This window comes from Cladophialophora carrionii (genome assembly GCF_000365165.1).
Source record: "Cladophialophora carrionii CBS 160.54 unplaced genomic scaffold supercont1.6, whole genome shotgun sequence".
Classification (NCBI taxonomy): Eukaryota; Fungi; Ascomycota; class Eurotiomycetes; order Chaetothyriales; family Herpotrichiellaceae; genus Cladophialophora; species Cladophialophora carrionii.
In genome coordinates this window covers 2,058,983-2,076,058 of record NW_008481831.1, presented here as the reverse complement: position 1 = coordinate 2,076,058, position 17,076 = coordinate 2,058,983, and the positions used below count along the sequence as shown (strand labels likewise).

General features: G+C 54.8%; 1 protein-coding gene across 1 annotated transcript; it reads right to left on the bottom strand.

Moving 5' to 3' along the window:
• Window positions 1–11,379: 11,379 nt before the first annotated feature.
• G647_07711 (uncharacterized protein) lies at window positions 11,380–12,061 on the bottom strand (the record flags this gene model as incomplete). Its single annotated transcript, XM_008732024.1, has 2 exons — window positions 11,380–11,835; window positions 11,888–12,061. 2 exons carry the CDS (start codon window positions 12,059–12,061, stop codon window positions 11,380–11,382), a joined length of 630 nt encoding a protein of 209 aa, XP_008730246.1.
• Window positions 12,062–17,076: the final 5,015 nt, after the last annotated feature.

Here is a 17,076-nt window from a genome sequence, read left to right as displayed (position 1 = left end):
AGCCGTGGGTCTGGGTGGTTCTGCCGCATCTCCCTCCGGACGCAAACGCGGAAGGCCAAGAAGTGTGTGTCCTGCTTGTCCTATCTCGACAGTGGATTTCCTTTTCCGGCCTTCAAACAGGTCTCCAGCTTTGTCTTCGTTGGAGTACGAGGTACTGCTCCGTCTCGCCGGAACGATGTTGAATACGTAAGCATCGAAGAAAAAGGCTAGCAAGTTCCAGCACTCCCATCCCAAAGCGAGCCAGCGCTGCAAGCGAATGGAAGAAAGGTCATGTCTCGAAGCGTTCAGTAGTGGCACGCAGCATGCAAGGTCCCTACGGGGTGCTTACTCGAAGCGACCAGTCGGCTGCCGCATCAACGAGCTCTGATGGCGCGCGCCTTGTATCCTCTTCCAGTCGGCTCATCGTCCTGAAAGCCGTGTGCTTACACGTTTCTGTTCCGCATGGATGTCTCTCCACCCGGACCAGGAGGTGAGGAGTCTCCGACAAACGCGATGCCGAGAAAGTTGTTCTTCAGGGAGCATGGCAGCCAGGAAATCGACAAAAGCTGACTCAATCCTGCCGTAAGCCAGCGGCCACGCCTTGACTATTCTGGTGTTGTGATCGCCGGCAGTCCAATGGGGAGACGCAGGCGTCGTCTTGGTCATCCACTCTGGTCCCCGAGAGCCCGAAGGACCTGTGGGCGGCCAATATCTCGCTACTGGGTACGAGATCCCCTGCCACTCCACCTAACCGCAAACAGCCCAGCGGCGGGACAAAGATTGACCCAGTCGTTCAGGGGTGTGCCGAGCGCGATGAGGCTTCCACTGCTTCCATGAGCCATGTGGCAACTTTGATCTCAGCCTAATCGGGGCCAAAATCGGTTGCAAGGCTGAGACGGAGACAGTGACGGTAACAGCCTCGTAACTGCACTTGCGATATTGCCGGTCACGATGGGTCTTTACAATACACCCGTCCTCGCGTCTTTTCAATCTCCCAACTTTCACTTACGCCTCACTCAGTCATCACCCTCGCAATATTCTCCGAATGGGATTATGTACTCAGTCCTGGTACTCACACTCTCTCTCTCTCTCTCCCCCTCTGTGTGCATCCCACATGACTGAAACTCCTACATAAGCGATTCTCCGGCCCCAGATCCTCCGAATCGCCGGACGTGCACTCGCACCTGAGGCCGCCATCATCGCCGTGTCATGCTGACCTTGCCACCTTGTTTGCCAATTAGGGTCATTCCTCCTCCGCCGCTGGCAAGCAATCACCGTCTGCTTCGTGACATGCTCCCACACTAGTACACGACGGTCCTGCATCCTTTCCGGAGTCGCTTCTAGCTCCCGAGCCGATCATTCTGGAGGTCCAGTGGTCTGCTGCTTTCGCGCATCCTGTGGGTACCGCGCCATGCAACACTTTTGGGAAAATGGTGCCTGACGCGCCAGCTCCGCAACGTCTGCATGACGAGTCATAGCGGTGTCACCAATGCAGCACGGGAATACTCTCCACCGCCTCGGCTCTGGTAATTAGTCAGGGCTCGATCACAGACACTTGAATACTACCTCCGGCTACCCGAGAAGCGTTGACGTTAAGATGGGCATCAGAACAGCTCGAAGAGTGTGCCTACTCGTACCGAGACATCTGCCTCCGTGGTACGTGACAGCAGCACGTGTGATGACCAAACACAACAAGCGAGCAATGCGACGCCTGCCTTTCAGCCCAGCATCGTCGACAATGCTGTTGCCAGCTCTGGTGTTTGTGCGCCTCCCATGTCTGATCTTGATTGTGTCCTGCTTCGGTGCTCCACGGCCCTGTGGCTTCCCACTCCGTTGACCGATAAATTTGGTCAGTATTTGCCCGTAGCCGGATCCAGAGCTGGTGAGAACCCGGCCGAAAGCGGGATACTGCTCAATGTCGCGTTGATGAGGGCGAGATGAGCTGTCAAAGGCTCTCATGCACAGTTCGTTGAACATCGACTCACAAGGTCGCTCGCAGCCGGCACCAATGTGCTTGAGAAAGACTTAAGCTCAGGGCCAACCATTATTTGTCACACTCTCTCAATATAAGAATGTAGGTTGGCCACAAGACGACCAAGACGGATTCCTCGGCGTCATCCACTCATGGGAGCCCGGCCACTGAGCAAGCTTGTATAGCCGTTGATCGACGCCAACTTTAGCCATCCAGAACGAGTATATCCATTAACAGAACCCTGCATAGGAGGATGCGAGCCTGCCAAATTCTCTGTCTTCGGAGGAACCGCGAGTAATGGAGCTGCCACAAAGCCCACCGGGGACCCCAATTCCCGAAAGCGCAAACGGAGGGAACCAAAAGTATGACGGTCAAGATACGGTGACTGCCTCTCACAACCTCGAGCTGGGGCTAGATATCTGGTATGTCCGGTTCCCGTGACATGTGCTGGTCACGTAAGCGTTGATCTGCGAGCCTAATCGAGTAGGAGCCAAAAAGGTCCGGCACATTTGACAAATTATATGCCATGTCTTGCACAAAGTCGGAGAGAAGAATTTCCCGAGTTGGCATATGATAAAGAGCGGTTACTGGTGAGCCAGCTCTGAGCCAGGGAGTATTCTTGTCTTCCTGCATGGACGAACCTTGAGTTCGCCATGCGTCCCGAAGGACGTTGCAAGGTCGGCGGCGCAGAAGCTTCAGCAACAGCAGTTTCGGAGCGTGCATGACAAGCCACAGAGGTAAGAAAGTTGCCTGTTATTAGACGACAGTCAAAGCCACTGCTTGTCCATTTCCGAACACCTCGGGTTGCCCGCAGCTCGCTCGAACGTCAACACGAACCCTGCACCGTTCCCTCATATGTGTCGAATCGCGATGAGCTGGTGTCGCGTGAGGTTGCTTTTCATCATCGGCTGTTGTGCTTCGAGCACACGGCAAGCTTTCAGCTGCGATCCGCATTTGCTAGGGTGAAAGTGTTTCAATTGCTCAACCACGCGCTGCTAGGACATCCTTCCAGATGCGCAAGCTATCTCCCCATCAGATATAGTGACAGGCAGCGTCGATTGAGAATTACCGAAGACCTCAAGCGACAGGCTGATTCAGCTTTCCCTTTAGAGTCGTTTCCAGGCTCGCGGCCGAATGCGGAGAGGCCTGCAGCAAGTAACCTCAGCTGGACCATGGATGATTGACGCAACCCGGCCTCCCTAACTAAGACAAGGCGACGAGGGGAACGCTGAGGGCATCCAGCTATCTTTGGAAGAGAAGTCAGACTGTGACGAATGTTCCTCTAAGACAGATTGGTCTGGTTGCGAGGACGAATGGAGATTCATGAGTTCTGGGCCTGGATGTAGCCTTCTTCGCGAGGTGTCTGGGTCAGACTTCCAAACGCGAAGCTCGTATTCTCGCCAGCCGTGGGTGTTGTTCTTTCAGACAGTCCGTCCTGAGTCCCGGTGAGATCTCCGCTGGGTGATTATCTGTTCGCAAGCACATTCAGGACTGGGAGGAGAGGCTTGGGTGTCGTGGGCAGTAAGAATGTCATCCTCTCGCCGCAAGGCTTGCCTGTTTCATCCCTCATGGTTTGACAAAGCAGCACCCAAGGATCCTGTGCACGCGACATCTCGAATCACTGCTTTGGAAGAATGATCCTGCGAGATGGCCGGAGAAAGCGGATTTTAGGGAACAGCTGGACGGAACCTTCGGAGTAGGTGACGAAACACAGACATTCCAGTAGTTTTCTTGACAGAGGTCTAGGTCTCGTTGCTCTTCACCACTGATCATCAGGCTGGCCGGCAGGACTTGGGCCAGTCTGGGATATGGCATTGTGACATTTTTTCTGCGCGAGGCTGCCCAACATCCACAACATCTCAAGCATCGAACAACGGTTCCCTCACAGCGCAGATACCGGGTTCACACATCACGAGTCTGTGTGTATCTCCGACTCCATTCTAGACTGCGACATGCCCAGCTACAAATCACCCCCAAGGGACGACCATCTGGCAGGCTCATCTAGACATAGCATGCGCCACCATGGACATGAGCTGTAGGTGCGGGAGATAAGGCCTTTCCCCGGTTTTTGGTGCTCGTTGGGCTTCCACCAAGAGGTTGTCTAGCGCGACACGAACGATAAAGACCACCCCAAGCAAGGCAATGCTGATGGCTCATACTGTTCCACCACGGATCGGGAGACATTCGATACGCGAGCGAGTCTGTGCCTGCTTTTGTGCGCGTCGACTGCGAGCAAGCTTCCTCTGGCCCCCACCACATGTCTTGCGAACTATGTACGTACTGAAATACGAGCATTAGTGCAAGTAATCTATGAGGGTATACTCTGTTTGTTCAGCTGGAGTCCCCGTCGCGAAAGGATCTAGAACAGTACGGAGTGTACGCAGTCCTCCACGCTGTATCCCAATCGTCCCTCCACACCTACCTAGTACCCACGGATGATTTGGTAATCCGTCAGTCAGGTGTACGAGTACCAGGTGGCTTTAGAGCCTTCGGAACGCGGCGGAAGGGTTCGACCCCAGGGCGCCTGACCCTTGCGCCTCCAACGGTCTAGCATTTGCAGCTACATGACACCGTACTGTAGCGGACTACCACTTCTGTAGCACTACTGTAGCCGAACGCAACCCGGCCACCAACCTGGCACCAGACCCCCTCCCCCCCATCTTCCTTTGGCGCAACGGTCGAGGCTTCACCAGACATGGCAAATCATCAATTAGGAAGTAGGGGAAGCGAGACAAGCGCAGGGCGTCTTGACGAATACAGGCAAGGGGTGAAAACGAACGTCTAGCCTCTGCTGACGGCTTCGACCACTCTTTCGACACACGCGTAGACCGTACACGGCGGACGGTAATACGGTACTGCGCGGGACGTAGCCATCCCGTGTACGGAGTACTCTATACTTGCTGCGTAGAGGTGACGAAGGGTATTGTTGCAGAGAACATTGCTCCTCTATGTTATCATCTAGTTACTCGTCCAGGGTACACAGTATCTAACTGTACTGTATCTCCTCTCGTCTCGTCTCGTCGAGCGCCTAGAACCCCGAGCTTCTAGAAGTAAGAAACTAATCACCGAGTATGTACTACATAGTTAGTACGGAGTACTTCACGTTAACCCGTACACTGGGCGTTCTCATTCGCTTACCAACCCGTACGCACACTGTACATACACTGTACTCCGTACACGGTTCCCGTTCTTCTCAACGAAACGAGGCAGCAGAGTCACGACCGAGTCAGTCACGGCCCCCCTCCATCCCAGCATTGTGCCCTTTTCCCCTAAATTCCCATGCGATCCAGCCATGCCGGTAATCAAGATGTGTGTCGTACCAAATCGGATGCGAGGCCCATGTGAGGCCATGCGAGGGCATGCATGGCACTGCAATTGCAATCCTGGACAATCTGGTCCAGACCTCTACTACTGTACTCCGTACCTAGGTTAAGTACGGAGTACTTCGGTAGAGTCCAGGCCCTGTACTCCGTACTGTACGTACATGTCGCAGTTCAGTTCAAACAGCAGGTAAGGACATGAGTCCCCCGCGGTAGGTTGGGGGAAGGGGAAGGGCATTACTGCTACATATCCGCACGATGGTCCCAGGATGACTGACTGACTGATTCCGTCCGCGGGCGCGTGAGTCCATCAGTCCATCAATCCGTCTGTCCGTCCGTAGACGGTGTCTCGTGCTATGCATGCAATGCAAGAGGTGGCGGAGAAACAACTCAACTCAACACAACACGATCCGCGGATTGATGACCATGACCATGACCACCCCCCTTGCGCGACGTCTGCGTGTCTGGCTTCGGGCATTCAAAATGGCTTGGGCCACCCGACGATGAGAGGTAACGGTATTGTGTACTCCGTACATAGTAGACCCTATGTGACTATGTGACTATGTACTGTGTGAGAGCGAGGCCAGCCACTTGCACGTTAGACGTATACGTACCCAATGTGAAGACCTGGCTCCCTGTAGGTAGGTAGACAGAACCTTAGATTCCTGCCCGCACACCGAGGTGGTCTAATTACTCCGTACTACAGTACGTTGTACTGTCTCGAAAGATGGTCTCCGTCGGCCGGAGGTGGTGGGCTGGACATCGACCTCGACCTCGACCTCGACCTCGTCCGCTGGCTTGGTCTGCCCACGGTACAGTACATAAGAGTCCAGACCCAGACCGCCGAGGCAGACCGCAGCCTTGTTCGCGATCTTCTGTCTCCATGATCGATGGCCAATGGCCAATGGTCAATCAGACGGCATGACACGGCAGGGAACGGCAGGAACCTTACAATATGGACTTTTTACATGTACACGTGCAAATCCATGTGTACATACTCGACTCCTATGTCCTATCATTGCCGTCGTGGTTTCTCAAGTCGCAGTGACGTGAGCTTTCGTGACTCCAGTTCTCCTACCAAGGACCATGTTGGCAATCAAGGGTATTTTGACTACTCTGTGTCGTTCCTCAGCGTGACTACAGTAGAAGGGAGGGATAGGTAGTCCGGCACTCGTGTAACACCTTCTGTGCCGAATGCTCCGTGCAGTGTGCAATCCGTACAGTGCAGACGGCAAGGCAAATGCAAGATTTCCATTTTCGTTTCTCGGGCGAATGCTGAATCGTGGAAGCGAGAGCCTCGCTGGATCCTCGAGGTCCAGATCTCAACGTGCGAGACTCGAATTCTGCGCAGGATAATTACTATTTCCGTCCTCCGTACGTCCTCTCCGCCGGCGGTATAAGCGGGCAAGGGAGATTAGGTCAGACCACCGCGTGCTTACTGGCCTCATTCCGCGTATATAATATAGGGTAGGCATGTACTCCATACCGAGTCCCATGTCCCGAGTACACGTTGTATAGCGTCGAGATTCTTGCGGCGAATCCACGGACTGGTCGACTCCGTACGCCCGACGCTGTCCTGAGAATCACCGGATGACAACCACCGCGGCTGCGCCCATCAGCCATAAGTCGGCCGCACGGCCGTCGCTTAGAACTGGTCAACTACCCACCTGGTACGGGGGTCTGAGCACGGAGGTCTGAGCGCGGAGGCCAGGCGATGGAGTAATGCGCTGGGTCCATCCTGTTGTGTACCGCGGGTGTACTATGCATAGTACTGCTCGTATGGTAACGGGTACTGTGCGCACCGTACACAAATGAAACGAAGCGTGCGACACTCGCAGGAGGCACACGTCTATGGGTTCCCTTAGCTAAGCATTGCCTGAAACGGTGATCGTGAACCCCAGATCTGGCTATTCGTATGTCAAGAGCCATCTTATCGGCGAACCATCGAATTAGACCACTATATCGCGATATCTCAAAGGGAATTGTCCGCGTCGGGGTGTTATTCCGCGGGATTGATGTGGTGGTCTGATGGCCGATCCGATGGAGACTGAACGGGACGGAACTCGTCTTGCTGCCACAGTACGGAGTACCTGGTTAGTAGTGATCCGACCGGGTGGAACGAAGGATGCTGACTTCAGCGCTGATTCCAATATTTAGAGGAGGCGGCCATGCTTGCACACCGTTTGACTAAGCGGTGCGGCCGTGCAGATTTGTTGACTCGCTATGCAATACAGTACCATGTATGTACGCGATGCTGTATGCTTCGTGGTGGGAAGCGACAGCCAGGACTGCATCGGTATATGGTCCGGCTTTCGAACATGGATGCTTGGCCCCATTCGGGCTCAAGAGACGGAGAAAATGAGGACTTCGGACGGGCTCGAACCGACCCCGTCCTAAATTGGATATCACCTGTTTGGTCGAAGGGTAATTGATCGGACCGGATGGCTGCAAGGATTCCCTGCTCCCCAAAAGTACACTCAGATAGGAATGGCACTAGAATACAAGCCCAACCCACGTTACGACCTCTCTTGAGACACTAGTCTGACGTTGGTACCAGCAGTGTCGATCCAGGATCACAGGGACTCTATACTCGGACCGCAGCATGGATCGAAACCCCGAACAGGCAAGTCGATACCTGCTTGATTGACGCGGTCTTGGCAGCATGAACGATGCACGGCCGGCTCGTTGTGGGTTTTGGCTGGCGATATGCGCATCGAGAATACCAGGTTAAGACTGGGGTCGCGCTCAGACCATGCGGTCAGACTCAGGGGGTATGGTATTTCCATGATACCAGTCCCGCCTCTTTCACGCAGAGCTCTGTTACGGTTGTCTCCTGACCGCGGGTGCTATTTCGCTGCCTCGTCGTCAATGCGAAGAGGCTCAAGCATGACTGCGGGCTATATGCGGCACTGCTGTGCTGGACGCATCTTAATCGAGAAATGCCTTGGAGGTACACAAACGAGGTGGTTAAGGAGAGGGCAGAATCCCTACTTCCAGCCAGCTTAGGAGCACGATACCCGCTTTCTGCTACTGCTGTGCAGAGTACTGTGGGCGATTGTTGCTTCTCGAAGCATGTGGAGCCTCGGTCGGTCTTGTTAAGGCTTGAACAGCTTCCACCTTGGATAAACGAGCCTCGAAGCAACGGGGCTTCTCAAGCCTTGCCGTTGACTGTCACCAACAGGTGAATCAACGGGGATCTGACTCGACAGCCTGTCTTGGCGGAAACTTTCGTGTGTAGAAGGCTGGGTCATTTGTCAAGCTCGAAAAGCACCGGATATGGCGCATGTATTTGCCTTGTGAGTATCGCTTCCAGGCATGCGGGCTATACGAAGGGCACGTCCGGGGGTGATGTTCAACGTCGACCAGTTAAGGCCTCAGCAGTCAGTGCCTGGAAGTATCGACACAATTACCGCATCCTGCCTGGCGCTGATCTTGTGGCGAAACAGCGGCTGGATCTGACCTTGGCACAGAACGGTGTATGCATTCGGCGAGGTACTCACAAGTGCCCTTAAAAGGAAGTGGATGAGAATTCTTGACTTGACGAACGCGATTTAAGGTTTTGACGGGAAAGTGTCGTGCAGCAGATGTCGAGATGATGCCGCAGCCGCAGGGCCTTGCCGGCGACCGGAGCATGATTCCTTGCTTGCACAATCGGCTGACTGTAGTGGCGAGCCCATACGTGCCGCCAAGATGCTCCGGAGTGAGGGCGAGGACTTTTCTTGGATATCCAACAGTGCCCATGCCGGTCTCCGATGGGTGAACCTGCAGTTCGCCGCATCGCCATGCAGTATTGGAATGATGCTGATGTAGGATCGGGGGCGATGTCGTCGAGTCGACAGCGAAGGAGCGCCAGAGATTAGACAAGTGGTCATCTTGAGCCTCTGATCTGCGGACCGCCTCTAAATTTGACAAACTCCAAGATAGGAGTTATCACGTACCTGGTCCTGAGCCTTGCAGTCCGCAGCCGTACTGTGTAAGGAGCCACTGCGCCTGGGCCCCTTGTAGTGGAGACATGATGGGTCATCCAGAGCTGGAGCAGCTGCTCGTGCTGTGTGCGGCTTTGAGTGCAGGCAGTGGCGAGATGGACAACCGTCGTCTGGAAGCAGGGCCCCTTAGTCATTGGCTGCATGGCGATCATCTGGGAAAACGGTAAAGGTGCCAGCAAGTCACGACTCGAGGTTCTTGCCGGCGCCCTTGTGGTGGTAATGCCGCGCACAGATTCCGGCTATACGAGGACTTGAGATCTGCATCGCTTGTCGCTTCGGAGTGCGATTTCAGGGAGGAGGGGGCTGAACCCTGGCGTCAATAGAATCCTTGGGGTTACATAATAAATAGATTGGAGCTGAAGGCTGTGCCAGGATAATGGCAGCGCGAAATGGACGTACACAGTAGTGAGTCGTGCGGAATCGTACTCCTTCCACGCACTCGCACCATCCGCACCTTGACCCGGCTGGATGTCGCTGGAGCGAGAAACCTTTCTCGAGCGACAGATGAAGACGATACTCTGTTGCCCGGTCTGCAACAGCGAGGAGGAAATTGCAAGACGCAGCTGTGTCTGGTGGCAATGACGAAGATTTGAAAGAAACTAGAACCAGAGGAGTCAAGTTAGAATCTCCTCTGATTGGACAGCAGATCATGCTTGGCGCCTCCAATCAGGCGACGAGGTGACCGGCGTATCTTACCAGGTGGATTCCTGGCATTACAACGTCGTCATTACGTAGCGGGGATCTGTATCTGTGCGGGGTATTCCGCAGCGCCTCGCGTTCTCCGATTTATGCACCTCTTGATTGTGCAGAACCAGTCGACTACGTACTGGTACGTCGGCGTGATGCTCCTCACGGCGCTGGTTGACATGCTCTGGTGCTGCTTGGCATTGCGGCGTCTTGAAGAGGAATTATCCCACTTCAACATTTAGCCGCTGCCTGCAGCCTCCTTCAGCCACCCAGGAGACTTTCCGGCCTCGTCCGCGACTCCCTGACTCATTGATGTGCTCGGCAGCTGGCAGGGAAGCGCCGCGTGTTCGTCTGGGGCTTCGCCGATTGTGCCTCGCCGTAGTCCGTATGTCCTGTTGGTGACTGTTTCCACCGTGCCTGCTGACATATTCCCTCGGCAGCGAGCCATCAGATATCCGTCTGGAGTAGGCGCTAGAGAGTCACCTTGGCAGCCGATTGGAGTAGTAGCCTCCTATTATGGAGTCGTACCGCCGTTGCCCGTTCGTTCGCCGTGCTTAGACGAACTCGTACCGGCGGATATCGTAATACTCATTCCTCCAGAGGCTGGGCTGTCGTGGTCATCGGCCGCGTCCCGCACAGGCGTGGGTACCCAGTACCCGTCGGTCGGCGCTGGCCCAACCGCACCAACCAGCGCCCAGCCTCTGCGACGACACCTTGGACGGTGCCGTACTTCTGACTACCAGCAGCGTTGCATGGGTTGACACGCGGGACGCGACAGCCTTAATGATCCCTTGGCCTCACGTTGATTGGTGCCGTCGCCAACAGATCACTAATAGCCATGGCATTTGGTCCGGACTTAGGAACCTTCGAACAACCGCATGGGGTGAAGGCTGGCGTGCTTGGTTTCGTCCCCATGCCCAGGGAAGCCTCATTCAAACCCCCTCGAGCTGACTGATTCCAGGATGCTTAACTCGGTGGGATTTTATGCACGGTAATACTTGTGCGCATGCGACGCCCGCGCACCTTGTGATATTGGTTGACTGACCAGCCCGAATTCTTTGTACATTTGCTGGTTACAAACGTCGCGGAAGGACAAGCGAGATACCCTGTAAACTGTGGCAGTATCCCAGCTAGCACATTCGCTGGTCTCCATCCTCTCTCAGCTCTAGTCTTCATGGACCTTTGCCAGGTCTTTCTGTAGTACCCGATGACATCGGGGCCTCTGTTGCTCGACACTCAAAGAATGCCACCCTCTCTACCTTCCTTAGAACGCCGTAGCCAACCCAACGGTCGTGATCAGTACAGCAACGGTCCGCCCCCTAGGACCGCGAGGGCCCTAATACCGTAGACACATGCATCGTAACAAACCATGCCGAGCCCAAACGCCCGATCATTCAAGGTCCCGTTTCTTGCAAAAAGTACAAACAAGCAAGTGTTACCGACCACCTGCGGATTGCTGTGAGAGAATGTTCGGTCCTTGCAATGCCGCTTGGGATGGAGTCATCTCAGCCGATCCCGTCCTGGCGCGCTTCGTGACTGGAGATTCAGAATATGTTGGATCAGGATATAGCCCGGTCCGAGGAGGCTCTTGGTGTAGGCTGTTGAGGCCGTCCGGCGTCTGGCCGACTGCACCGAGTTCTGATAATCGAGGCAAGGTGCCCGGCTGCTGCGAAGTTCCGGCTTTGCCCGGTTGCAGCCCGTCGACGTTACTTGGTGGAGGTGGAACTTCACCCTGTGATTCTAATAATCGAGATTGGAGGTTGATGATGTAGTCACGGAGCTGATAGTTTTCGGCTTGCACCGCTTTGAAGTTTTCGCTGAGTACCTGGTAGTCTCGTACTTGCTCTTCGAGTTTCTTGATGTAGCCTTCTTTTCGTTGTCGGAAAGCCCTCTGCATTCATGGTCAGCACGACAGGTCGCGTCAGCCGGCCGACAAAGCTTACCTGGGCGGCTCGATTTTGAGCGGCTCTCTTGCTCGTGCTCAACTCGCGCTTTCCATAACCTTTGCGGCCGTCGCCACCGTTCTCGCCACCATCACTCTCGGCACTGCCTGTAACTGCATCGTTGTGGGCCAGATCCTGAGGAGGGGAAGGTTGATGATGTGGCAAGGCATCCATGTGGTCAGAAAGTGGTTGAGGCGGGGGAGGGTAGTGTTGCTCCCGCAGAACTATCGAATGTTTAGAGACCGGCCAGGGAGAAAGTAACTGAGTGATCGAGGTCATGATGTAACGATGTGTGATAGTACAGAAGGGGGAGGGTTCTGATCAATTGTATGAGGGAAGATACAAACAGTCTGAGCGCAAGACAATGTATTCCGAGTCCAACAAGGGCACAAAGAGACAAGGCTGGATAGAGGCGATGGTTCTTGGGGAGTATATGTATGTGACGGAAAGGCCAGACTGGGGTGGGGATGGTGGTTTCGACACCCTTGCTTCTTTTGGAACAGGACAAATGATGCAGTCTTGCAGGAGACAGTAAGATAACACAACCGAACCGTGGTATCAATACGGTATGAGTAAAGCGGACGGGATCGGCGATAGGCAACGGGGCAGTAGTGTGTGAGGATGACCAGGGTGCTGAGTGGAAGCAGGAGGAAGCGGCTAGGGCGCAGTGCCGAAGCACCGAGAGGGAATAGCGTGCGACGAGGCCGGAGAGGGTTTCAGGCCGCAGGGCGAGAGAAAGCGCAGGGTGGGTCGATGATTACTATACGTACGGTGATCGGATTTGACAACGTCCTATTGCTCAAATCGGTCAGAATCGCTCCTTGTCAAACTTACAGGGGTGGGGAGTGCGTGAGGTATCGATGCTAGATCCAGATGGGGGGGAGGCTTGGGAAAGTCGTCGGTGGAAGGCAGAGAGATGGAGCCAGGCACTGATGCCTGGACACCGTGATGGTGTGGCTGTTTGGGTGCAAGACATGGTGGGAAGCAAAATCCTGAGCAAGGCTGGCATGCTCTTCTTGATGACCGTGGTCATGCGACGGGATAATGTGGGATGGGTGTGACGGGCTTCTGGACACCCAGGTCCTCCCCAAATGCCGTGTCACCCTCACCAAGAGCGCTGGAAAGGGCATCAAGGAACAGCTCGAAGCAGGAATCTGAGTAAGGGCCGAGGTGTTCTTGGCTGCTTACCTGAGGCATGGTTGAAGGAGAGCTAGCCGTGCGAGGAGCGAGGGCCGGTTGCATAACCTTTTTTTGGTCAATGATGGTGGACTGTATTTCGCGGGGGGGCAAGTGGAGGGCTGGGCGACTGATTTGAACAAGCGGCGAAACCGGTCACAAGTGCTCCCCGGGCTCAGGATCGGTCGGATGAGGTGACGAGACGCAACCAGGGGAGACCCAATCGATGATCGAGTGCTGATTGTTCTGTAAATTGCAGGCGCAGACGCGCAGACCCGTTCAGCGGAGATGAATTCGAACGCGGCGCCGCTGGAGGAAAGGGCGGATTGACGAAATGTAAAGTCAGCAGTCGAGCCGTGGGCCACGAGAGAAGGGGCGAAATTGAATGGCGAGAGCGTGCTCAGGCTCCGGATGATGAGTAATAAGTGAAGGAGATGGTCAGTCTGCGGCGATTGGGGAATCAGTGAAAAGGGAAAGGGCTGGTGAAAATTCGACGAGTGGATTAGCAATTTCTTAGCTAATAGCTAGCACGACACACCAGCTTGGGCTTGGCGTCAGACCCCGATGTGCGCTTGCGGCTTGCGGGCACCGACGCGCTCGGCCGAATTGCCCGCTGGTCCTCTCGTCTCGTCTCTTCATTGACCACATTTTCCACTTTCGGTACTCGTACCTGTGCCCTCTTTGTCTCTTCACTCGGCCGCCACCTTCACCTCTTCTCGTCGCATGCCAGGGTCAAGCTTCCCGTGGCTCCGGACTATTTGCCTGTTTAGGTGACAAGCCTCTTCTCAGTGCCTGCTGACTGTTCTCTGACTGTTCACTCCGACCTGCATACCACATCGTACCTGTATCCGACTGCCTTGTACCGTCATTTGCAATATCGATGCGCAGCCTCCTTTGGGCTGTCCTCGCCAATCCGCCTCGCCACCCTCACGCAACCCTAAGCGAGCCTTCTCGTACGAGGTACGGTGTTCATCGTCGGGCATGATTGCGACTCTGACACTGACTGTCCAATTCAGCCTTTTTCAGGAATGGGTGGTAGCCTTCGCTTCCCACTCCACGACAGTGCCAACATGACGATCGCAAGCATACCCTCGTTTCCACCTTGATCCTCCTCGACGCACGTGTACTAAGTACTATGTACTGTACTCGTTGAGCGCAGAAGCCATGAGCCTCGCTCAACACAGGATGCATCCGTCAATGGGTGTGACTATGCTCAGCCTCTTGGTCAGACTGCGATGTAATTTTGGAGCCCAGGATTGGCACCACTGCGGACTGCATACGGACCTCCGCAGACAATGCCCGTTGATCTATACTTCGCAAGGCTGCTGGACACGTTTCAAGGACTACTTTGTTGCCAGGAGCTTCCTGCTGATCAAGTGATTATTCTCTTCTTCTTCTTTTCTGCTTTTGGAACCAATCCGCTTGTTTTGCGCCGGAGATGGAACAGGATGAACAACACTCAGCCATACTCAAGCCCAGATGAGATGTGCTTCGCACACTACGTCTCCATATGGCGCTTGCATGTGAGTTCCAAGCTGACCCAGCATGCCCAACCCCGAGCTTGAGCCAGATACCAGCATCACTCGTGGACATATTTTCTACAAGCCTGACAATGCGGAACGGTATAGCTGGTATCAGTCATCGAACCAGAGCGATCCGGCACGAAAGAGACTCGACTGCCGGCTAGTCCAGGGTACTCAACGCTGGACTCCCGGCTCCTGTTGAGGTATGACTTTACAGGCGATGTCGTGTATGGACAGGGGCTCTAGTGCTCGCCTGACTGACCTGGCCACCAGCTCCCTGGTAATTGAGCAAAGTGGATCGGCATCCAATCGTCGGTCCTGCTCGTCCTGATGGTAGCCGCGACAGACGTCACGCGTCACTTAAATCGAAACCCGAGAGACCGGCTTATCCGAAGGTGTTCTGTTCAACGAGATGATGCAGCTGATTGCGTTCGATGAGACTCCAAGCCCTCCATTTACCTTGACTTCTGCAGCTTGAGCCGAACTTCCATCTTAGGCAGGGATACAGATGCACCGTCCATGGCGTCCAGCCAAAGCGATCATGACGAAGCATAGGCATGGGTCTCGAACAGGAACATCATGCTTGTCGGTGCGGTGCTTTTAGTCGCATTTCAGTTCACTTTTCCACTCGTCAATACGGGGACCTGGCCCGCAATCCAGATATCACGGTCCTGATGGACGCAACTAGAAAGACTACGTTTCTTCCAACAATTCGACCGCGAAGGACAGTCATGCTTATGATTGTCGCTCTGGGCCTTTGGTGTACTCAGCCAAGCTCTCTTCTTATATGCTCGTTTTGCTTCGCTCGTATCAGCGGCCTATAGGATGGAGGAGGTCGGAACAGTCAAATCCTAAAGCTCACAACACACCAAAAGCACTTCGATACAATCGCTCTTCCATCGGTTCCGGTCGACTCCCGTGTGCACAAAGCCGGTACGAAAGTCCGTTGCGCGGTGGAGGAGACGACCATTAGAACAAGCATGGGCAACCGCAGCTGCTCGGTAAGAGGCTTCAACTCTGTCCCAGCAGGTGAAAGTACAACTGGCTGTCCTCCCTACCTCAAGTTCCTTTGTGAATCGCTCAGCATCATCTCCTGAGGAAGACTCCACGTTACACCCCGTAGTCTTCCTATGCGACGACATGACACCTCATTGTCATTCCAACCGAACCACCAGATGGTTTCCGAGTACAAGCACGAGGTACCTCGCAAACTCTGTGCACAGTCACTCAGCTTTGACAACACATCGTGCTCACTAGACGACGCACCCGGGCCGACGATGGGAACGACAGGGTCCCCTATCATGCCCCCGTACTTTCCTCTTGTTCAGTCACCACGGGGGGGACATTCGTTTCGCCAGCAGGCACCTCACCACGGAGATGCACGCTAGCTTGATGGTAGCCTGGGCCTTACCGATCGACTGGGCGCCTCCTGTCCTCTTGTCTCGAAGTGGTTCTCGAAAGCTCAGTGTGCTGTGGACTGTGTCTGCGCTACGGCCATTAGGCCCATCAGATAGAGCCCGAGAGGCACTCTGCGAATGACCACTACAGGTTGTGCTAAGGGAGGATACACTTTCCGCGGCCTGATTCCGGGCCAACCCTTCCCAACGGCTTGGAACCCCGCAGCCTTGAAAGGAAAAACATACCTTTCCAATGATCTCGTCGACGCTTGACGCCGTCTCGTCTGATCAACATCATGCAGCTAGAAGGCATGCCATAGGTGAGCTTGCATCGAGAGCGGCCAAACACCACGAGGTGCTTAGTCCAAGCGGCGTGCCGGGGATGCCATCCTCGAGATCCATCTTCGGCCGCGCTGCAGGCCTCTCTCGGAACAGGGCCCGGTCTACCACGGGACTTACCTGTGTATCTGTGGGCCCGGTGACCGGGCTGTCTGTCCTTCTGTAACTGTGCCGAAGTCAGCAGCATACTGCACGACGGGATGGCACTGTAGTGGTGGGGCTTCGCCCGCATCCTCGCGATTTCGGGCGCAGATGTGGAAAGTTCCGCCCAGAGTGAGAAGGTTCCTTTGACGACAAGGCTCAAATTGCCGACAGTTCGACCCTGGATACACGGACACCGGGTCTTGTCCTGTACACTTTACCGCGTATTGAGTAGACAGTACGGTTACACAGCGACCCAACAAACCATTGATGCATCACGCAGGAGATTCAGGTGAACGCTTCTCAATGGTCGCTACACCTGCGCTCCTGCCAAGGTTTGCCTTACGAGCATTCACTGCTAGCGCCAAGACCAGGTTGACGAAGGAGAGGTGTCCAACCAGCGAAGCAGCATCATTATTCCGGCGGCGCTTTCCTCGACACATAAGTAAAGACTGCCATCAAGCCGGCGACACGGATACGGATCGGCGATAACAGCTCTGGTGTTTTGGCGGAAGCACATACACAGTAGATGGCACAGTACCCGAAAGCCTTGTGACATCGAGTTCCCTCCGACGGATCGCCTTTTGTCAAACCCTAACGCTCCGCGTGGCGG